General features: G+C 43.9%; 1 protein-coding gene across 1 annotated transcript in view; it reads right to left on the bottom strand.

Moving 5' to 3' along the window:
- Nucleotides 1–23,120, bottom strand: part of LOC123999709 (C-type mannose receptor 2-like) — a 59,688-nt gene that overhangs the window by 35,435 nt on the left and 1,133 nt on the right. The window contains exons 2-7 of the mRNA XM_046305716.1: nucleotides 13,100–13,534; nucleotides 7,351–7,524; nucleotides 7,003–7,167; nucleotides 6,577–6,690; nucleotides 2,088–2,231; nucleotides 1,410–1,601 (exon numbers count right to left, since the gene is read on the bottom strand). Coding sequence (XP_046161672.1) covers nucleotides 1,410–1,601; nucleotides 2,088–2,231; nucleotides 6,577–6,690; nucleotides 7,003–7,167; nucleotides 7,351–7,524; nucleotides 13,100–13,534 — 1,224 coding nt within the window. The remainder of the gene's footprint in view (nucleotides 1–1,409; nucleotides 1,602–2,087; nucleotides 2,232–6,576; nucleotides 6,691–7,002; nucleotides 7,168–7,350; nucleotides 7,525–13,099; nucleotides 13,535–23,120) is intronic.

Here is a 23,120-nt window from a genome sequence, read left to right as displayed (position 1 = left end):
TCTCCACCCTCTCCGAGTTGGGCATCTCCGGCGCGGCCCACGCTTGGATTGCGTCCTACCTGACAGGTCGCTCCTACCAGGTGGCGTGGCGAGAATCTGTCTCCTCACCACGCGCTCTCACCACTGGTGTCCCCCAGGGCTCTGTTCTAGGCCCTCTCCTATTCTCGCTATACACCAAGTCACTTGGCTCTGTCATAACCTCACATGGTCTTTCCTATCATTGCTATGCAGACGACACACAATTAATCTTCTCCTTTCCCCCTTCTGATGACCAGGTGGCGAATCGCATCTCTGCATGTCTGGCAGACATATCAGTGTGGATGACGGATCACCACCTCAAGCTGAACCTCGGCAAGACGGAGCTGCTCTTCCTCCCGGGGAAGGACTGCCCGTTCCATGATCTCGCCATCACGGTTGACAACTCCATTGTGTCCTCCTCCCAGAGCGCTAAGAACCTTGGCGTGATCCTGGACAACACCCTGTCGTTCTCAACCAACATCAAGGGGGTGGCCCGTTCCTGTAGGTTCATGCTCTACAACATCCGCAGAGTACGACCCTGCCTCACACAGGAAGCGGCGCAGGTCCGAATCCAGGCACTTGTCATCTCCCATCTGGATTACTGCAACTCGCTGTTGGCTGGGCTCCCTGCCTGTGCCATTAAACCCCTTCAACTCATCCAGAACGCCGCAGCCCGTCTGGTGTTCAACCTTCCCAAGTTCTCTCACGTCACCCCGCTCCTCCGTTCTCTCCACTGGCTTCCAGTTGAAGCTCGCATCCGCTACAAGACCATGGTACTTGCCTACGGAGCTGTGAGGGGAACGGCACCTCAGTACCTCCAGGCTCTGATCAGGCCCTACACCCAAACAAGGGCACTGCGTTCATCCACCTCTGGCCTGCTCGCCTCCCTACCACTGAGGAAGTACAGCTCCCGCTCTGCCCAGTCAAAACTGTTCGCTGCTCTGGCCCCCCAATGGTGGAACAAACTCCCTCACGACGCCAGGACAGCGGAGTCAATCACCACCTTCCGGAGACACCTGAAACCCCACCTCTTTAAGGAATACCTAGGATAGGATAAGTAATCCCTCTCACCCCCCCCTTTAAGATTTAGATGCACTATTGTAAAGTGACTGTTCCACTCGATGTCATAAGGTGAATGCACCAATTTGTAAGTCGCTCTGGATAAGAGCGTCTGCTAAATGACTTAAATGTAAATGTAAATGTAAAAGTTGTACATATGTGCTATATATAAACACAAACAAGAAACCAGATCAAATGTCTCCTATGAGAGAAACTGCTCGACACCGAAGTTGAAGCCTGTTTCTATGACATGTACAGTATTGTAGTGTCTGTGTAGCTGCCTGTCTTCAGGTTGAGGTACCTTACCGTGACATACTGCATTATCTGTGTACCTCGCTTGATGTTGTTGATGATGAACTCTAGTTCAGGCAGGGTGTGGAGGCTGACCAGGTTGGCCTCCATTTTCTGACAGGTTTTCTGAGCAGTGTCCCAGTTCACCTTCTCTGACGTCAGTCTGTAGCAGCCTGCCTGGAACGCCTGCCAGCCCACATCACACTCGTACTTCTCATCATCCGCCCACGAGTCTGCAGCCCACAGAGCAGAGACAGAGAGCAAACAGAAGGGAAATATATCCTATATTAACTATTTGTTAATACAGTAGAGAGCATATAACCCAATGGCTACACAAATCTAGGATGTCTTTTTTAAAACTGTAACTACTCACATACAGTGTATGTAACTGTCCATGAAACAACAAGCTACAGATGTAGGATCTTAATTTGAGCCTGTTTGCTACAGAGGGAAAATAATCCTGCAGCAACAGGAAATGTGAATTGTTATGTGGATTGTAACAAATGTACAGTTTGCAGGGGATTTTTGGTAAAGGAAAATCAAATCTGAAATTTGAAAGTGGAAATTACAAACATTAGAAGCCTTTTTAAAACTCAAATACACAACAAATGTGCCTTTCCTTTCCTTTCTCAAATCAAGCTCCAACATCTGTAAAAGCTTTAGCAGGGAGGATTTGATATGGAGGTCTAGAGTCTCGACCGGTGACTAGACAGACGAACCGGTGGTGAAGGGGTCCAGGGTGGCATTGGGTCTCTTCTTACAGACGTAGGGAAGGGCTACAGAGCAGTCTCTGTTCTGCCAGCGGCCAGACGACTCTGTCCTGATCACCGCACAGTTCACCTCCTCCACATGGCTCGGCTGGTCTGGGATTTAAATAGAATTAATATTGGGAGATAGAAAGAAGAGACAGCTTAGAAGTTCTCTGTGTAGTCTGTGGTGTTAGTGTTGTAAACAGATGGTAGAGGTTGGGTTGGGTTAAAAGGATGGTTGAGGATGGATAAGGTTAAAAGGATGGTTGAGGATGGATAAGGTTAAAAGGATGGTTGAGGACGGATAAGGTTAAAAGGATGGTTGAGGATGGATGAGGTTGGGTTAAAAGGATGGTCAATCATCAAGATGGCATAGCAGTCAGACGTCTTTTGTCCTTGTGGTGTCCCGTATATATATATATTTACAACTTTCTTCGCATACCTTTTTATATATATTTTTTTTATTTTCCATAAACTCATCTTCAAAACACTCTCCTGCAACCCGCCTCACCAATTTATAAAACAAGTATTATTTACCTCAACTCTGTAATCTTCCAAAGAAGCTAACCAGAAGCTAGCCAGAAGCTAGCCAGAAGCTATCCAGAAGCTAATCAGAAGCTAGTTAGCTTCTTTACTGGTTAATCGTTAGTATTCAGCTAACCACGGTTTGTGGTCATCAGCTATCCTTTAGCTCAAAAATCTATTGCCAGTTTTGTATGGCGCGGCTCGGACCGGAACATACCGGACCTATTTTTCTTTCCATGTCCCCGGATTTCAACCGCAAGCTCTGGACATCTATACCTGGATCTCGCAGCTAGCTAGCTGCTATCCGTGTGACTATCGGCTTATGTCGATTCCGGAGCAAACATCAATGGACCCCTACAAATCAGCCGGGCTAAACAATCTGGACCCTTTCTTTCTAAAATTATCTGCCGAAATTGTTGCCACCCCTATTACTAGCCTGTTCAACCTCTCTTTCGTGTCGTCTGAGATTTCCAAAGACTGGAAAGCAGCTGTGGTCATCCCCCTCTTCAAAGGGGGGGACACTCTTGACCCAAACTGCTACAGAACTATACAGTGCCTTGCGAAAGTATTCGGCCCCCTGGAACTTTGCGACCTTTTGCCACATTTCAGGCTTCAAACATAAAGATATAAAACTGTATTTTTTGGTGAAGAATCAACAACAAGTGGGACACAATCATGAAGTGGAACGACATTTATTGGATATTTCAAACTTTTTTAACAGATCAAAAACTGAAAAATTGGGCATGCAATAAATGTCGTTCCACTTCATGATTGTGTCCCACATGTTGTTGATTCTTCATGTTGTTGATTCTTCACAAAATAATACAGTTTTATATCTTTATGTTTGAAGCCTGAAATGTGGCAAAAGGTCGCAAAGTTCAAGGGGGCCGAATACTTTCGCAAGGCACTGTATCTATCCTACCCTGCCTTTGTAAAGTCTATGAAAGCCAAGTCAACAAACAGATTACCGACCATTTCGAATCTCACCATACCCTCTCTGCTATGCAATCTGGTTTCAGAGCTGGTCATGGGTGCCCCTCAGCCACGCTCAAGGTCCTAAACGATGTCTTAACCGTCATTGATAAGAAACATTACTGTGCAGCCCTTCTGGCTAAGGCTTTCAACTGTCAATCACGACATCCTCATCGGCAGACTCGACAGCCTTGGTTTCTCAAATGATTACCTCGCCTGGTTCACCAACTACTTCTCTGATAGAGTTCAGTGTGTCAAATCTGAGGGTCTGCTGTCCGGACCTCTGGCAGTCTCTATGGGGGTGCCACAGGGTTCAATTCTTGGACCGACTCTCTTCTCTATATACATCAATGATGTCGCTCTTGCTGCTGGTGAGTCTCTGATCCACCTCAACGCAGACGACATCATTCTGTACACTTCTGGCCCTTCTTTGGACACTGTGTTAACAACTCTCCAGGCAAGCTTCAATGCCATACAACTCTCCTTCCGTGGCCTCCAATTGCTCTTAAATACAAGTAAAACTAAATGCATGCTCTTAAACAGATCGCTGTCTGTACCTGCCCGCCTGTCCAACATCACTACTCTGGACGGCTCTGACTTAGCATACGAGGACAACTACAAATACCTAGGTGTCTGGTTAGACTGTAAACTCTCCTTCCAGACCCACATCAAACATCTCCAATCCAAAGTTAAATTGAGAATTGGCTTCCTATTTCGCAACAAAGCATGCTTCACTCATGCTGCCAAACATACCCTTGTAAAACTGACCATCCTACCAATCCTCGACTTCGGCGATGTCATTTACAAAATAGCCTCCAATACCCTACTCAACAAATTGGATGCAGTCTATCACAGTGCCATCCACTTTGTCACCAAAGCCCCATATTCTACCCACCATTGCGACCTGTACGCTCTCGTTGGCTGGCCCACGCTTCATACTCGTCGCCAAACCCACTGGCTCCATGTCATCTACAAGACCCTGCTAGGTAAAGTCCCCCCTTATCTCTGCTCGCTGGTCACCATGGCATCACCCACCTGTAGCATGCGCTCCAGCAGGTATATCTCTCTGGTCACCCCCAAAACCAATTCTTTCTTTGGCCGCCTCTCCTTCCAGTTCTCTGCTGCCAATGACTGGAACGAACTACAAAAATCTCTGAAACTGGAAACACTTATCTCCCTCACTAGATTTAAGCACCAGCTGTCAGAGCAGCTCACAGACTACTGCACCTATTAGCCAACCTATAATTTAGCCCAAACAACTACCTCTTTCCCTACTGTATTTATTTTATTTTATTTATTTATTTTGCTCCTTTGCACCCCATTATTTTTATTTCTACTTTGCACATTCTTCCACTGCAAATCTACCATTCCACTGTTTTACTTGCTATATTGTATTTACTTCGCCATCATGGCCTTTTTTCGCCTTTACCTCCCTTATCTCACCTCATTTGCTCACATCGTATATAGACTTATTTTTCTACTGTATTATTGACTGTATGTTTGTTTTACTCCATGTGTCATTGTATGTGTCGAACTGCTTTGCTTTATCTTGGCCAGGTTGCAATTGTAAATGAGAACTTGTTCTCAACTTGCCTACCTGGTTAAATAAAGGTGAAATAAATAAAAAATAATAATAAAATGGTTGAGGATGGATAAGGTTAAAAGGATGGTTGAGGTTAAAAGGATGGTTGAGGACGGATAAGGTTAAAAGGATGGTTGAGGTTAAAAGGATGGTTGAGGACGGATAAGGTTAAAAGGATGGTTGAGGTTAAAAGGATGGTTGAGGACGGATAAGGTTAAAAGGATGGTTGAGGTTAAAAGGATGGTTGAGGACGGATAAGGTTAAAAGGATGGTTGAGGTTAAAAGGATGGTTGAGGATGGATAAGGTTAAAAGGATGGTTGAGGACGGATAAGGTTAAAAGGATGGTTGAGGTTAAAAGGATGGTTGAGGATGGATAAGGTTAAAAGGATGGTTGAGGTTAAAAGGATGGTTGAGGATGGATAAGGTTAAAAGGATGGTTGAGGATGGATAAGGTTAAAAGGATGGTTGAGGACGGATAAGGTTAAAAGGATGGTTGAGGACGGATAAGGTTAAAAGGATGGTTGAAGAGGGATGAGATTGGTTTGTGTTAAAAGGAGCAGGTTGGCATTTATTGTCATGAATATTGCCCTGAAAGCAGCTCTGCAGTGGTCACTTGCTGGCACAGCCACAAAGTCATACAACCTGATTTTAAACCTAACCATAACCATAACCCTAACGCTGTTAACCATAATGCCTAACCCTAACCTTACATTAAGACCAAAAAAAGAATTTCTGTTTTCATACATTTTTACTATCTAGTCAATTTTGACTTTACAGCTGGCCCATCTAGCGGAGATCGCTCAGTTCTGCTTCCAGGGCAAGATTCAGGACAATAAACATCCATCTGCTTTTAAAATGATGGTTGAGGATGGATGAGGTTGGGTTAGGTTGGGTTAGAAAGATGTTTGAGGATGGTTGAGGTTGGGTTAAAGACGGTTGAGGATGGTTGAGGTTGGGTTAGAAAGATGTTTGAGGATGGTTGAGGTTGGGTTAAAAAGACGGTTGAGGATGGTTGAGGTTGGGTTAAAAAGACGGTTGAGGATGGTTGAGGTTGGGTTAGAAAGATGTTTGAGGATGGTTGAGGTTGTGTTAAAAAGACGGTTGAGGATGGATGAGGTTGGGTTAAAAAGACGGTTGAGGATGGTTGAGGTTGGGTTAAAAAGACGGTTGAGGATGGTTGAGGTTGGGTTAGAAAGATGTTTGAGGATGGTTGAGGTTGTGTTAAAAAGACGGTTGAGGATGGATGAGGTTGGGTTAAAAAGACGGTTGAGGATGGTTGAGGTTGGGTTAGAAAGATGTTTGAGGATGGTTGAGGTTGTGTTATAAAGACTGTTGAGGATGGTTGAGGTTGGGTTGGGTTAAAGACAGTGTTCTCTCACCATTCTCCCAGTTGAGGTATTTGAGCGGGGAGGAGTCACCCCACTGCCAGCCTCCGGTGATGTCCAGGTCATTCAGACCGATCCACAGAGCAGCACTGTAACCAGTCAGCAAACCTACAGCAGCGGGGAGAGACTTCTCTTAAAAACATAAGATGTTCTCATATAAACAGAGGCAAGATCACACTCCACCTCTTTAAAACTATTAGAGAAGAGGCGAGTTGAGAAAAGACGGTAACCCTTGATTGTAAGGTATGCTTGTAAATGGCTTATACACGCTAATAATACATAGTTGTTTACCAGCAATGTCTAATACCAGTTCACAACAGACCTATAAACACATTTCCATCAAAGCGAGAATAAGGAAGAAAAGCGGTCCCGTGTTGTAGCACAGAGGACTGCATTTTAGACTCTCCTCTGGTCTCCTACCGTTGATGTAGGTCTGCTCATGCAGCTTGGTGATACTGAGCAGGTCAGCCCCCTGCTGTTGGCAGCTGATGCGAGCCTCGCTCCATGACAGGGTGGCCTGGAAGTTGAACTGGTAGCAGCTGTCTGTCAGGGGGTCTGTGTCCCAGAACGTCTCACAGTCATTGCCTGGGAGGGGGAGGGAGTGGGAGAGAGAGGGGAGGGGAGGGAGAAACAGAGGTCATTGCAAGGGGGAAAAAGTCATAGAGAGAGAGACATAGAAAGAGTCTGTGGTGTGTGTGTGTGTGTGTGTGGGGGGGGGGGTGTGGAGGAGGTGGAGGGGGAATATAGCTGTGTGAGACGGTGACTCACTCTTAACAGGACAGAAGCCCCAGAGTTCGTCCTTGCCATAGTCGAAGGTGGTGGCACACCACAGGTGACCGTCCTCTCTGCCAATACTGGTGCAGTTGTGGAACCACTGGCTATCGTACATGAAGGGCAGGTAGCAGGGCCTACCGTGAGAGTTCCCCTGGATAGTATAGATCTCTGCAAAGGCACACGATGGAAAGACTTCAAATCCCAGGATGCACTGGCAGTGAAGCGCCACTTTCTGTCCCAAATTGATTTGTGTGGATAGTTTTTACTGAGCAAGCAAATCTGTGTGCTTGGGAAAGACCATCAAAGGTAAACAATGAACCAAAATAGACCAGATAATGGAAAAACAATCAAACAATTTACATCTGAAAAATAAATACATCAGGACAAAGCTTTATAAAAACGATATACTGTCTCAAACTAAAAAGTATGCCAGACAAAGTCATTTTCATTTTCACTAGCAAGTGACAAGGGTAGGAAAGATACTCTTTACTACTTTCTCTAAAATAATAAAATATTGAGTTTAGTTTATAAGCCGCTGTTTTGGTTATTTTTTCGAGTCTATTATGAGACTGCCATGTATAAACTAAACTCCATTATTCTTTGAGAGTTGAATGAACTTTATCTTGAATGAAACCTGATCTCCACAGTTTGACAAAATGCCCACGGGTTGCCACGGTAGCCTCTGCATTCCACTGGACAGCGGGGTATGAAGGAAAGGACAGCGGGGACAACTCAAATCAACTCTCCAAGACAAGGTGGAGAAAGAGAGAGAGCGGGAGAGGGAAGAGAGCGAGCGAGGAAGGATTGAGAGAGAGGGAGAAAGGGAGAAAGAAAGAAAGGGAGAATGAGAGCGGTAGAGAGAAAGAGCTGTAAAGAAAGGGACTGGAAGGGCGTCTGCGATGTTACCAAAACACACAGAGAACGAGCCAGACCCATGGAAAGTAGGGCATATGTGTTAAAAAGGGGGAAAGGCCTAGAAAGTTCCCTCCCTCCTTAATTTCCCTCTCTTCTCCACCAGTGGCTGGTTCGTGTCAAGCTGCTAGCCTGCTAGCTACACAGCGGGGTGACTAATGTCCGTGGCATTCTTTATTCAGCAGCCTGTTGACTTCACAAAAGCAAGTTGTGCGGAATGGCAGTTAAAAGTTACAAATGCCTTTTGCCTCCCAACAAAAGAAAGGAGAGGAACGATAGAGGAGGAACGTAAAGAAGGAGAGGGAAGATATAGGAGGAAAGAAAAGAAGGAGGGGAAAGATAGAGGAGGAAAGAAAAGAAGGAGGGGAAAGATATAGGAGGAAAGAAAAGAAGGAGGGGAAAGATAGAGGAGGAACGTAAAGAGGGAGAGGAAAGATATAGGAGGAAAGAAAAGAAGAAGGGGAAAGATAGAGGAGGAACGTAAAGAAGGAGAGGAAGGATATAGGAGGAAAGTAAAGGAGGGGAAAGATAGAGGAGGAACGTAAAGTGGGAGAGGAAGGATATAGGAGGAAAGAAAAGAAGGAGGGGAAAGATAGAGGAGAAACGTAAAGAAGGAGAGGAAGGATATAGGAGGAAAGTAAAGAAGGAGGGGAAAGATAGAGGAGGAACGTAAAGTGGGAGAGGAAGGATATAGGAGGAAAGTAAAGAAGGAGAGGAAAGATAGAGGAGGAACGTAAAGAGGGAGAGGAAGGATATAGGAGGAAAGTAAAGAAGGAGAGGAAAGATAGAGGAGGAAAGTAAAGAAGGAGAGGAAAGATAGAGGAGGAAAGTAAAGAAGGAGAGGAAAGATATAGGAGGAAAGTAAAGAAGGAGAGGAAAAATAGAGGAGGAAAGTAAAGAAGGAGAGGAAAGATATAGGATGAAAGTAAAGAAGGAGAGGAAAGAAAGAGGAGGAAAGTAAAGAAGGAGAGGAAAGAAAGAGGAGGAAAGAAAGAGGAGGAAAGTAAAGAAGTCGTTTTCTGGACTTAGGTTGTAGGAGATCTGGTTTTAATTGCAGTCAGACAGGCTAGAGACGGTATTTCAAAGACTAAGCCCAGCAGAAAGGCTGTCTGTGCAACTTAAATAATAACATTTGATATCTGCATGAATAATAATACTACTACTAATAATAGTGGAAACGAGGCTTTGCTTCAAAACCACACTGTTATCCCTTCAGCGGGGGGCTTCAACTCCTAGGTCCTATGTAAACACGAACATACGTAGGCTAGAACTGGGTGATATGGACAAAAATCCACATTGTGATAAATTGCCTGAATTGATGCAATAATGATAAATAGAAGGATAGTTTATAACATTAATGTGCAACAAGTTTCTTAATCGTTTCCTTTAAACTACTAACTTACTACGAGTCTGATGGTTGTAGCCATCAACTGTCCCATGAACAATCACCCACATTAACAGACTTACTTCATGTCAAACTTCACGTTTCTCTAGTACAGGCTACGTATCATAATGAACAATATCAGCGAAATGCCTGCGATAAGTGATCGGTATGGTCAGTGTCAATCATTTCCGGTTTAATGAGCCAGCTCTACTGTAGGCTATGTGAGGGCAAGGGCATTCCACTGTTTACATCTTGAGTTTACAAACACAGAGCGAGAGGGCTTTCCTTAGCTATCTTGCTGGCGGACTGCCAGTCAGTCATACAGTCGACAGAGAGGCCCAGGGCAAAAAAAATTGCAGCATGCGTCTGAACAGATGCTGTACCCTCCTCAACAGTACAACACAGCTGACTAACCCTACCTATCTCTCTGATTTGGTCCTGCCGTACATACCTATACGTACGCTACGGTTACAAGACGCAGCCTCCTAATTGTCCCTAGAATTTCTAAGCAAACAGCTGGAGGCAGGGATTTCTCCTATAGAGCTCCATTTTTATGGAATGGTCTGCCTACTCATGTGAGAAACGTAAACTCGGTCTCAACCTTTAAGTCTTTACTGAAGACTCATCTCTTCAGTGGGTCATATGATTGAGTGTAGTCTGGCCCAGGAGTGTGAAGGTGAACGGAAAGGCTCTGGAGCAACGAACCACCCTTGCTGTCTCTGCCTGGCCGGTTCCCCTCTCTCCACTAGGATTCTTTGCCTCTAACCCTATTACAGGGGCTGAGTCACTGGCTTACTGGGGCTCTTTCATACCATCCATAGGAGGGGTGCGTCACTTGAGTAGGTTGAGTCACTGATGTGATCTTCCTGTTTGGGTTGGCGCCCCCCCTTGGGTTGTGCCGTGGCGGAGATCTTTGTGGGCTATACTCGGCCTTGTCTCAGGACGGTAAGTTGGTGTTTGAAGATATCCCTCTAGTGGTGTTGGGGCTGTGCTTTGCAAAGTGGGTGGGGTTACAGTGCCTTGCGAAAGTATTCAGCCCCCTTGAACTTTGCGAACTTTTGCCACATTTCAGGCTTCAAACATAAAGATATAAAACTGTATTTTTTTGTGAAGAATCAACAAGTGGGACACAATCATGAAGTGGAACGATTTTTATTGGATATTTCAAACTTTTTTAACAAATCAAAAACTGAAAAATTGGGCGTGCAAAATTATTCAGCCCCTTTACTTTCAGTGCAGCAAACTCTCTCCAGAAGTTCAGTGAGGATCTCTGAATGATCCAATGTTGACCTAAATGACTAATGATGATAAATACAATTCACCTGTGTGTAATCAAGTTTCTGTATAAATGCACCTGCACTGTGATAGCCTCAGAGGTCCGTTAAAAGCGCAGAGAGCATCATGAAGAACAAGGAACACACCAGGCAGGTCCGAAATACTGTAGTGAAGAAGTTTAAAGCCGGATTTGGAAACAAAAAGATTTCCCAAGCTTTAAACATCCCAAGGAGCACTGTGCAAGAGATAATATTGAAATGGAAGGAGTATCAGACCACTGCAAATCTACCAAGACCTGGCCGTCCCTCTAAACTTTCAGCTCATACAAGGAGAAGACTGATCAGAGATGCAGCCAAGAGGCCCATGATCACTGGATGAACTGCAGAGATCTACAGCTGAGGTGGGAGACTGTCCATAAGACAACAATCAGTCGTATATTGCACAAATCTGGCCTTTATGGAAGAGTGGCAAGACGAAAGCCATTTCTTAAAGATATCCATATAAAGTGTTGTTTAAAATTTGCCACAAGCCACCTGGGAGACACACCAAACATGTGGAAGAAGGTGCTCTGGTCAGATGAAACCAAAATTGAACTTTTTGGCAACAATGCAAAGCGTTATGTTTGGCGTAAAAGCAACACAGCGCATCACCCTGAACACACTATCCCCACTTTTAAACATGGTGGTGGCAGCATCATGGTTTGAGCCTGCTTTTCTTCAGCAGGGACAGGGAAGATGGTTAAAATTGATGGGAATATGGATGGAGCCAAATACAGGACCATTCTGGAAGAAAACCTGATGGAGTCTGCAAAAGACCTGAGTCTGGGACGGAGATTTGTCTTCCAACAAGACAATGATCCAAAAAATAAAGCAAAATCTACAATGGAATGGTTCAAAAATAAACATATCCAGGTGTTAGAATGGCCAAGTCAAAGTCCAGACCTGAATCCAATCAAGAATCTGTAGAAAGAACTGAAAACTGCTGTTCACAAATGCTCTCCATCCAACCTCATTGAGCTCGAGCTGTTTTGCAAGGAGGAATGGGAAAAAATTTCAATCTCTCGATGTGCAAAACTGATAGAGACATACCCCAAGCGACTTACAGCTGTAATCGCAGCAAAAGGTGGCGCTACAAAGTATTAACTTAAGGGGGCTGAATAATTTTGCACGCCCAATTTTTCAGTTTTTCATTTGTTAAAAAAGTTTGAAATATCCAATAAATGTCGTTCCACTTCATGATTGTGTCCCACTTGTTGTTGATTCTTCACAAAAAATACAGTTTTATATCTTTATGTTTGAAGCCTGAAATGTGGCAAAAGGTCGCAAAGTTCAAGGGGGCCGAATACTTTCACAAGGCACTGTATATCCTGCCTGTTTGGCCCTGTCCGGGGGTGTCATCGGATGGGGCCACAGTGTCTCCTGACCCCTCCTGTCTCAGCCTCCAGTATTTATGCTGCAGTAGTTTATGTGTCGGAGGGCTAGGATCAGTTTGTTATATCTGGAGTACCTATCCTATCTGGTGTCCTGTGTGAATTTAAGTATGCTCTCTCTAATTCTCTCTTTCTCTCTCTCGGAGGACCTGAGCCCTAGGACCGTGCCTCAGGACTACCTGGCATGATGACTCCTTGCTGTCCCCAGTCCACCTCCAGTTTCAACTGTTCTGCCTGTGATTATTATTTTTTGGCCATGCTGGTCATTTATGAACATTTCAACATCTTGGCCATGTTCTGTTATAATCTCCACCCGGCACAGCCAGAAGAGGACTGGCCAACCCACATAGCCTGGTTCCTCTCTAGGTTTCTTCCTAGGTTTTGGCTTTTCTAGGGAGTTTTTCCTAGCCACTGTGCTTCTACACCTGCATTGCTTGCTGTTTGGGGTTTTAGGCTGGGTTTCTGTACAGCACTGAGATATCAGCTGATGTACGAAGGGCTATATAAATACATTTTATTTTATTTTGATTTGATATGGCAAAATGGCTGACTCCCTTTTCCTACCAGAGTCGAATTGACGTCTTGTTGCTCCCCCATACCAAAACAAAATCAAGACTGACCAGAATGACTTGTTCAACTTACACTTCCCTTTACCAGAGAAAGAGTACCAAAATAGCATCATCAACCGTTTGTAATCCACTAGAATTACTTTGCAAACCAAAAGTAGAAGCTCTTCTACTTACCACGATAGCTCCTAGAACAAAGGTCCTGATCGTCCCCAAAGAGCCTCCACTTGAGCCCCTCCCGTGGGGGCTTGACATCCGAGGCCACCGCTGAGGCGTTAGCGGAGGGGTTGACAGGGTGCGAGGGTGACGGCATGTACAGGTTGAGGTTCTCCAACACCTGGGAACAGTACCAGGTCCAGCGGACCCCGGGAGGCTCTCTGTCACAGGGGTAGACGCCCAGCAGGGAGGTGTCCTCCCTGGAGCTGTAGTTGCCTGTTGTCAGGCCCAGGCACAGAGAGGAGCCTAGGTTGAAGAGTCGGCCCCGGGTCACCCACTTCCACTTCTGGGCGTCATCCTCGCAGGACTCGGACAGGGACAGGGAGTGACCCTGCACCCCAAGACAGCCCTGAGCCCCCTCGTGGAAGAACACAAACACATCACCATTCACAGGCTCTGTGGGAGAGAGAGATAGAGAAACACACAGAGAGAGAAGGGCATTCTATGCCATCAAAAGGAAAATGAATTTCAACATACCAATTAGGATCTGGCTAAAAATACTTGAATCAGTCATAGTGCCCATTGCCCTTTATGGTTGTGAGGCTTGGGGTCTAATCACCAACCAAGACTTCACAAAATGGGACAAACACCAAATTGAGACTCTGCATGCAGAATTCTGCAAAAATATCTTCCGTGTACAACGTAGAACACCAAAGAAATGAATGCAGAGCAGAATTAGGCCGATACCCATTAATTATCAAAATCCAGAAAAGAGCCGTTAAATTCTACATCCACCTAAAAGGAAGAGATTCCCAAACCTTCCATAACAAAGCCATCACCTACAGAGAGATGAACCTGGAGAAGAGTCCCCTAAGCAAGCTGGTCCTGGGGCTTTGTTCACAAACACAAACACACCCCACAGAGCCCCAGGACAGCAGCACAATTAGACCCAACCAAATCATGAGAAAACAAAAAGATAATTACTTGACACATTGGAAATAATTAATTTAAAAAACAGAGCAAACTAGAATGCTATTTGGCCCTAAACAGAGAGTACACAGCGGCAGAATACCTGACCACTGTGACTGACCCAAACTTAAGGAAAGCTTTGACTATGTACAGACTCAGTGAGCATAGCCTTGCTATCGAGAAAGGCCGCCGTAGGCAGACATGGCTCTCAACAGAAGACAGGCTATGTGCTCACTGCACACAAAATGAGGTGGAAACTGAGCTGCACTTCCTAACCTCCTGCCCCATGTATGACCATGTTAAAGAGACATATTTCCCTCAGATTACACAGATCCACAAAGAATTTGAAAACAAATCCAATTTTGATAAACTCCCATATCTACTGGGTGAAATTCCACAGTGTGCCATCACAGCAGCTAGATTTGTGACCTGTTGCCACGAGAAAAGGGCAACCAGTGAAGAACAAACACCATTGTAAATGCAACCCATATTTATGCTCATTTATTTTATCTTGTGTCCTTTAACCATTTGTACATTGTTAAGACACTGTATATATATAAAATGACATTTGTAATGTCTTTATTGTTTTGAAACTTCTGTATGTGTAATGTTTACTGTTAATTTTTATTGTTTATTTCACTTTTGTATATTATCTACCTCACTTGCTTCGGCAATGTTAACACATGTTTCCCATGCCAATAAACCGCTTAAATTGAATTGAGAGAGACACATAAGGGAGAGAGAGGGAGAGAGAGAGAGAGAAACACAGAGAGAGAGACACACAGAGAGAGACACATAGAGAGAGAGAGAGACAGAGAGAAAGAAAAAGCGAGAGAGAGAGAGAGAGAAACACAGAGAGAGACACACAGAGAGAGACACAGAGAGAGAGAAACACAGAGAGAGACACACAGAGAGAGACACAGAGAGAGAGACACATAGAGAGAGAGAGAGAGAGAGAGAGAGAGAGAGAGAGAGAGAGAGAGAGAGAGAGAGAGAGAGAGAGAGAGAGAGAGAGAGAGAGAGAGAGAGAGAGAGAGAGAGACAGAGATAGAGACACAGAGATAGAGACACAGAGAGAGAGACACATAGAGAGAGAGAAACAGAGAGAGAGAAAGAGAGAGAGAGAGAGAGAGAGAGAGAGAGAGAGAGAGAGAGAGAGAGAGAGAGAGAGAGAGAGAGAGAGAGAGAGAGAGAGAGAGAGAGAGAGAGAGAGAGAGAGAGAGAGGTAGAGATAGAGAGAAAGAGATAGAGACACAGAGAGAGAGACACAGAGAGAGGGAGACACAGAGAGAGAGAGAGAGAGAGAGAGAGAGAGAGAGAGAGAGAGAGAGAGAGAGAGAGAGAGAGAGAGAGAGAGAGAGAGAGAGAGAGACACAGAGAGAGAGACACAGAGAGAGAGACACAGAGAGAGAGACACAGAGAGAGAGATAGAGAGGACAGTCAATAACACTGTTCAGGAACTATTCCATATTTAGCTGCTAATGTGGAGACCACAATCAATATCACTGTTAATGGATGTCCTGCTTTGCTAGAGCAAGCATCTTTCAGCTGGTTGTGGTGCTGTTGAAAGGCTAGCTTTCTCACAATAATACATAGCCCACCTAGTTATATCTCCTCTCACATCTATGACAAAACAGACAAAAAAGTTGGAGAAAGAAATCATTTCAGACCAGAGGAGGCTCACAGACCTGTATCAACTTAAGCAGACATTTACCAAGGTTGTGTGTTTAGACAAGTGTGTTTAGACAAGTGTTCATTGTTCATTCATGTTTTTTCACTCGTCTTTTAATGTTGGTAATGTCTATTTATTTGTTATTTCCTGTCAGATTCTGGGATATTTTCCCCGTTTCAGACGTGTGACCTGGAATGGCCTTTCTCTTCACGGGGAGTCTGTGGTCTGAATGTCATGTGAGGGAAGGTTGGCTGAAGAACTAAACGAGTATCTAATGCCTTCAATAGAGTTCTAGCCCCAGACCCATTGATCACTCTGTTTGGTACAGTTGATGGGAATAGCCGGGAAGGGAAAGCGGTCTCTCTTTGTACTCTATTAGCCAAAAGGCTCATATTGCAATTTTGGAAATTGGAGACTGTACCTGCCTTTGAAATGTGGTTACGGGATTTAGGGAATGTAATACATATGGAAAAGATTTGATACAATACCTCCAATAGAAGTCCAATGTTTTACAAAATATGGCAGCCGATAGTGGATAAATGGTCTAGTCCCGCTTCATAACTGGGTTGACAATCTGCTGCTACTCTGCGCTATACTCCACTCAATATTTATTTTTGGCTTAACTACACTGCTTGTAATGACTATATGCTGTCTTCTTATACATGTACCACCTAATAGGATTTAGTTTTATTTTGTGTATGTGTGAGTTAAGTTTTGTTTTGTCCTCTAAATTGGCCATCCCATTCAACAGTACAATGAATGTCATTGTTAGTATTGCTGTCTTTTTTATTAGATTTTTTTATTGGAAAATAATAAACATATTATTAAAAAAATAAAAAAGAAGAACTAAATGAGGACTGGGCGGTCTGAGGTTTTGGGGGACTGGTTTGGAACTTTATCCGGAGAACATGTCTGGTTTCATATTTGAAGATGTTTCTGTTGTCAATATCGGATAATATACATGTCATTACTTTACTTAATTATGCCAGTAATTTACCCAGACCGAGTGACCCTACAGTTAATCCTCAAAAGAAGGTACAGTGAAATGTCATGAACTGTACCTTGGCTAAGTTCATCCTCATGTAGTAATGTATATGTCAATGTGCCCTGCGCATTGGGTCTCTACTGTAGGCTCTGTGTAAGACAAGAGCAAGTATACTGTATACACTCCAGCCCTGTATGAACTGATAAGAGGAGGAGGTAGAGAGAAAGCGAGATACTGTGTCTAAGCTAGCTAGATACTGGCTGGACTCCAGCCACTTTGACTGGAATGTCGGGAAGAAAACAACCTTCCCAAAAACCCACTGTGGTTTTCTCTCCTGCCCACGTCTTCTCCGAGCTATTCTTTTTCTTCTCCTGCAAGGGGGGTTATGGGGGTTGGGAGGTTAAGGCCAGGTGATTCAAACGTGTGTGCACTGGTGGAGGAGAGAGCGAGGGACGGAAAGGAGGAGAAACAGAGGAAGAAAGAGAGGAGAGGGAGAGCAGCTGTGATGTTAAGTGAACACAAAGAGCAAGGAGAAAAAAGGGAATAACCCCAAAACAAACACAAGCCCTCCTCAGTGAATCTAGGTCCAGAGAAGAGTAACAGAGAGAGAGAGAGAGAGCCTCAGCATTCCTCCTTCACGGGGCCCTCAGGGGCCAGGATGTGGGGAAGGTGGGACAGATCACTGGGCGTTGGACTGAACATAGGGAAAGGGGGGATACCTAGTCAGTCGCACAACCGAATGCATTCAACTGAAATGTGTCTTCCGCATTTAACCCAACCCCTCTGAATCAGATGGCTCTGGTATGGGTGTACTTGGGTCCACACACAGAACAGGGGTCCTGGCCTGTAGCACAAAAACCTCCTCAAGTCATCTAATCAGTCCACTGTAGCTCTCTCACAGAACTAGCAACACCGCCCTTGCAGCACTACCAACACTCAAACGCCGGAGAATCTCCATAAAAAGAGTCCCTACAAAGTCGTTATAAAGCAGAACTTCAATCGGTGTGTAGCACTGGTTTTTCTCAGACTCACTCAAACTCTGTTGCAAAGTTGTTGAGAAATAATAGTCAGCTTGTGGCCTTGGACGGCTTCCAGATGCTGCAAAGGCAGAAGTTACTAAACACAATGGCTGAGTGGTTCCACAGAGCTGTGAGCCTCCACTGGCAGTGCTTTGTACAGTGTAATCAGATATAATTACCAGCTAGCGCTGACTGCTGCAGACGTCTCACTGTAGCACCATGTCGTTAGTCCTGTTTACTGTCCACTAATTGTGATGCAATAAAGATTCAAGAGTCAAAATACTTTTTTCTCACATGGTAATGGTGCGCCTCTGGAAAAATCTTTACTATGCACTCTTAGAATTTTTTAACTTGTATTATTTATTTAACCTTTATTTAACTAGGCAAGTCAGTTAAGAACAAATTCTTATTTACAATGACGGCCTAGGAACAGTGGGTTAACTGCCGTGTTCAGGGGCATAACGACAGATTTTTACATTGTCAGCTCAGGGATTCAATCTAGCAACCACTAGGCTACCTGCCGCAAGATGCAGAGCCTTTGACCGATGCGCCAATGCGCCACTCCAGGTATAACTATTTTGGGTTCCATGTAAAACCCTCTGTGGGAAGGGTTCTACATGGAACCCAAAAGGGTTCTACCTGGAACCAAAAGGGATTCTTCAAAGGGTTCTCCTATTGGGACAGCCAAAGAACCCTTTATGGTTATAGATAGCACCTTTGTCATTGAAGTAAAAGAAGGAGGGGCAGGTTCCACGAGTTTATAATTTCAGACACCGATTATTAAAGTAACACAATCCATAACAGTCTGAAATGAAAAACCTTTCCATGGACTCATTTCTCTCTAGGGAAGTCATTGTCTGTCATTTCCATTAAACGGCATGTGTTCAATAACCTTGCTACAGTTAGTCAAGCACGCTCTACAGTTCTCCAACAGCAAAGACAATCTGAGTCCTGTTAACGTCATACCGTATGGACCCTGTAGAACAGACAGTTCAGCAAAGTCGCTGTCTTTGATGCCTCTCAACTCAAGGATCTTTCTTACCTTGTGGTCCATGCCAAAATATTTAGCAGTGCTCCCAGCTACCCCGGTCTGAAAATCCAACCCTTCTATATGTTCTGTTAACGGGCTCTTCTCTGCCGTGACAGGCAAACCACCCCAGCTGCATACAAAATTAAGGGTTCAATTTTGCCCTTCCCAAATTGTCAGAACAGTGTACAGAACAATGAATTAATTTTGGATGACTACAGCGCTGGCTTAACTTCTTGGTGACAGGGGGGGCAGTATTGAGTAGCTTGGATGAATAAGGTGCCCAGAGTAAACTGCCTGCTACTCTGTCCCAGATGCTAATATATGCATATTATTAGTAGTATTCTAAAACTGTTTGAATGATGTATGTGAGTATAACAGAACTCATATGGCAGGCAAAAACCTGAGAAAAATACAACCAGGAAGTGGGAAATCTGAGGTTTGTAGTTTTTCAACTCTTTGCCATTCCAATATACAGTGTAAATGGGATCATATTGCACTCCCTAAGGCTTCCACTAGATGTCAACAGTCTTTAGAACGTTGTTTCAGGCTTCTACTGTGAAGTGGGGGCGGAATGAGAGAGGATTGAGCCAGGTGTCTGGCAGAGTGCCACAGGCTCTGACGCGTGGTCATAAGAGAGTTGGCTCTCGTTCCATTGCTTTTCTACAGACAATGGAATTCTCCGGTTGGAACATTATTGAACATTTATGATAAAACATCCTAAAGATTGATTTTACACTTAGTTTGACAAGTTTCTACGGGCTGTAACAGAACTTTTTCTTTTTTTAAAAACTTTTCTGAACGCGCGTTTGGATTTGTTTACCAAACGCCCTAACAAAAGAAGCCATTTGGACATAAATTATGAACTTTATCGAACAAATCAAACATTTATTGTGGAACTGGGATTCATGGGAGTGCATTCTGATGAAGACCATCAAAGGTAAGTGAATATTTATAATGCTATTTCTGACTAATGTTGACTACACAATATGGCGGATATCTTTTTGGCTGCTTTGTTGTCTGAACGCTGTACTCAGATTATTGAATGGTTTGCTTTTTCCTGCAAAGTCTTTTTGAAATCTGACACAGCAGTTGCATTAAGGAGAAGTATATCTCTAATTCCATGTATAACACTTGTATTTTCATCAACATTTATGATTAGTATTTCTGTAAATTGATGTGGCATGCAAAATCACTGCATGTTTTAGAACTACTGTACATAACACGCCAATGTAAAATTATTTTAAAAAATATAAATATGCACTTTATCGAACAAAACATACATGTATTGTATAACATAAAGTCCTATGAGTGTCATCTAATGAAGATCATCAAAGGTTAGTGATTCATTTTATCTCTATTTGTGCTTTTTGTGACTCCTCTCTTCGGCTGGAAAAATGGCTGTGTTTTTCTGTGAGTTGGTGGTGCTTTCGCTGTAAAGCCTTTTTGAAATCAGACACTGTGGCTGGATTAACGAGAATTGTATCTTTAAAATGGTGTAAAATACTTGTATGCTTGAGGAATTTTCATTATGGGATTTTTGTTGTTTTGAATTTGGCGCCTTGCACTTTTTCACTGGCTGTTGATGAGGTGGGACGCTACCGTCCCACATACCCCAGAGAGGTTAAGCCGGATGCTCTGAAGTAAGCAGCGCTGCTTCCAGTGGTGTGTGATTTCCTTGACAAGTCTTACATAACGATGGTTTTGGCCATGCTAACACTTGGCTTAGCAACACTTACAACAGTGTGGTAAGAGGAGTTTTTAGGAGACGTAAATGTTATTAAAAGCAGCCTAATGTCATTTTGTCTTTTGTCATGATGAGAATCAGAGCCACAACAAAAGGAATGTTGGTTTTCTGTGGCTACCAAGGCAGTAAAACTGAGACTACCTATTAGACCTTGATGACTAATTTCCCACAGGACATGACTAGTACCCAACAAGCTGGGCACTGATGTTACTGATGTGAAGTAGAAGCTCTAACTTCTCTAAGTGTTCACACCTGGGCCCTGCAGCTGTGTTTGAAGTGTTGGTTCAACCTCAGATGGCTCTGCTGAGTAAAAGACAAACTTCAAATGTAATTCCAGAAGCGGATTTGAAAGTGTTTGATGTGAATACAGTAAAGCACAGATCAACAGCTTCACCAAATTTTGACGAAAGTTAAACCTTGGGAAAGTACAACCAGAACAACACCCATCTAGCCTGATCCCTCCTCTCCCTCTCTCCCACTCCCTGCCCCGTCACCCTGCTCAGACCAATGCCAGTTTCCTGCTGCAAAAGAGAGCGGCTTAAACCTGCAGCCAAGAACAACGGAACATGAGGAGCCAAGAGCAGAGAGTTTGATGTTCCCAGAACCGCCTTCTTCTCCTCCAACTCTGGCTGGTGTGTTGATGAGGTCTCTCTGGGCGTGGGGGTGCGCGCAGGACACCGGAGCTGGAGCACAGAGGTCCAGTGGAGGCCGAGGTACATGAAACAAAGGTGACTGACTTGATCCACACTGAGGTGAGACGTACTGGAGAGATGGAGGCAATGGGACTGGGAACCACATTGGGATAGAAATTTGAAATAACAACTATTTCACTTCCATAGATGTAGAAGCAAAATGGAGTGTGGGTGGATGTTATTGGATAAGAACAACAATGATGATAGATTCTGGTCTCAGGTTAAAGACCCCCAGGTCTAGATGAAGGTGTGGTTGTGGGACCAAAGGATTGTCTTTGAACCTTTTTCTTATTTTGACAGATGTTTGCGATGAAAGGGGACGCTTGTTTTACGGGTAAGCTTTATGAAACAGAACATCTCCTTGTCCAGTAAAAACAACAACCAACAAATAGACAGGACATTCCAGCCTGTTTGTGTGTTTGTTTCTATTTCTTTTACGACGGTTCAGGCAAGCCTCTGAAACTGCTGGAGCGGTGGTAGGCCCCCTCCCAGCAAACATCTCAGTGGGAGGGGAGGAGAAGCAGCAGTGAGTGGGTGGGATTTATTAGGGGCTGATCAGCCCTTTAGACGGTGGTTGGCTGGGATTTATTAGGGGCTGATCAGCCCTTTAGACGGTGGTTGGGTGGGATTTTTTTAGGGGCTGATCAGGCTGTTGGCTTCCTGCTTTCTGTACAGCTCGAGTCCAAAGACACAGGGGTGGTACCTGAAATTCCTCCATGATCCTAAAGGAAAGACCGAGCCCCAGGAGATAGGGATTGTTCTGAAACCCGTACACCCAGGTAGACCTCACGGTGTGAATAAGTGTCTAAAAGACAGAATAAATAGGTATGATGGAAAACAAGAATGAAAGCGTGTGAATGAGAGATCTGCATTGCCTTTGCAGTTGGCAAACAAACCCAGTACCGTCCACACTGCAGGTGTAACAGCTAGACACCACAATATATCTGGCCCTACATGACATTTGATTGAGAGCTGACACAACTGTGCTTTTAGAGAAATCACACAGAAACCAAAAACAGTGACTGTAATAACACAGTAATAACAGAACCTGGTGAATTACAGTATATGATCTTCTTATTGACTTCATCACCTTGAATCATCATACTCAGCTTTGTTGACACTGTTTTCCCTCCCTTGTACTAACTGAACTAATTATGGCCGCATTACACACAATGTATGTTCTGGTGTAGACCTCAGTATCAAAGAACTGAATACATCTTGTTGAAAGTTCAATTCCCTCTGAAGGTGTGATATAGGATCGGCCAAGTAAATTTAAGTTATATTTCCACATGGGAGGAACTGAGAATTTCATTGAAGAAACAAAACGAGTTTTTAGTTTGGCCCACCTCCAACGTTGTTCACAATGTCAAGTTGGTTACTGGGCCTACTTTGTCTTCATTTCAGAGAGACAGTGAAATAACTTGTATAGCCTAGTGTTATCTGTCTTCATTTCAGAGAGACAGTGAAATAACTTGTATAGCCTAGTGTTATCTGTCTTCATTTCAGAGAGACAGTGAAATAACTTGTATAGCCTAGTGTTATCTGTCTTCATTTCAGAGAGACAGTGAAATAACTTGTATAGCCTAGTGTTATCTGTCTTCATTTCAGAGAGACAGTGAAATAACTTGTATAGCCTAGTGTTATCTGTCTTCATTTCAGAGAGACAGTGAAATAACTTGTATAGCCTAGTGTTATCTGTCTTCATTTCAGAGAGACAGTGAAATAACTTGTATAGCCTAGTGTTATCTGTCTTCATTTCAGAGAGACAGTGAAATAACTTGTATAGCCTAGTGTTATCTGTCTTCATTTCAGAGAGACAGTGAAATAACTTGTATAGCCTAGTGTTATCTGTCTTCATTTCAGAGAGACAGTGAAATAACTTGTATAGCCTAGTGTTATCTGTCTTCATTTCAGAGAGACAGTGAAATAAC

The sequence above is a fragment of the Oncorhynchus gorbuscha genome, linkage group LG16 (genome assembly GCF_021184085.1).
Source record: "Oncorhynchus gorbuscha isolate QuinsamMale2020 ecotype Even-year linkage group LG16, OgorEven_v1.0, whole genome shotgun sequence".
Classification (NCBI taxonomy): Eukaryota; Metazoa; Chordata; class Actinopteri; order Salmoniformes; family Salmonidae; genus Oncorhynchus; species Oncorhynchus gorbuscha.
Note: the sequence above shows the minus strand (reverse complement) of the source record. Positions and strands in the feature narration are given on the sequence as shown.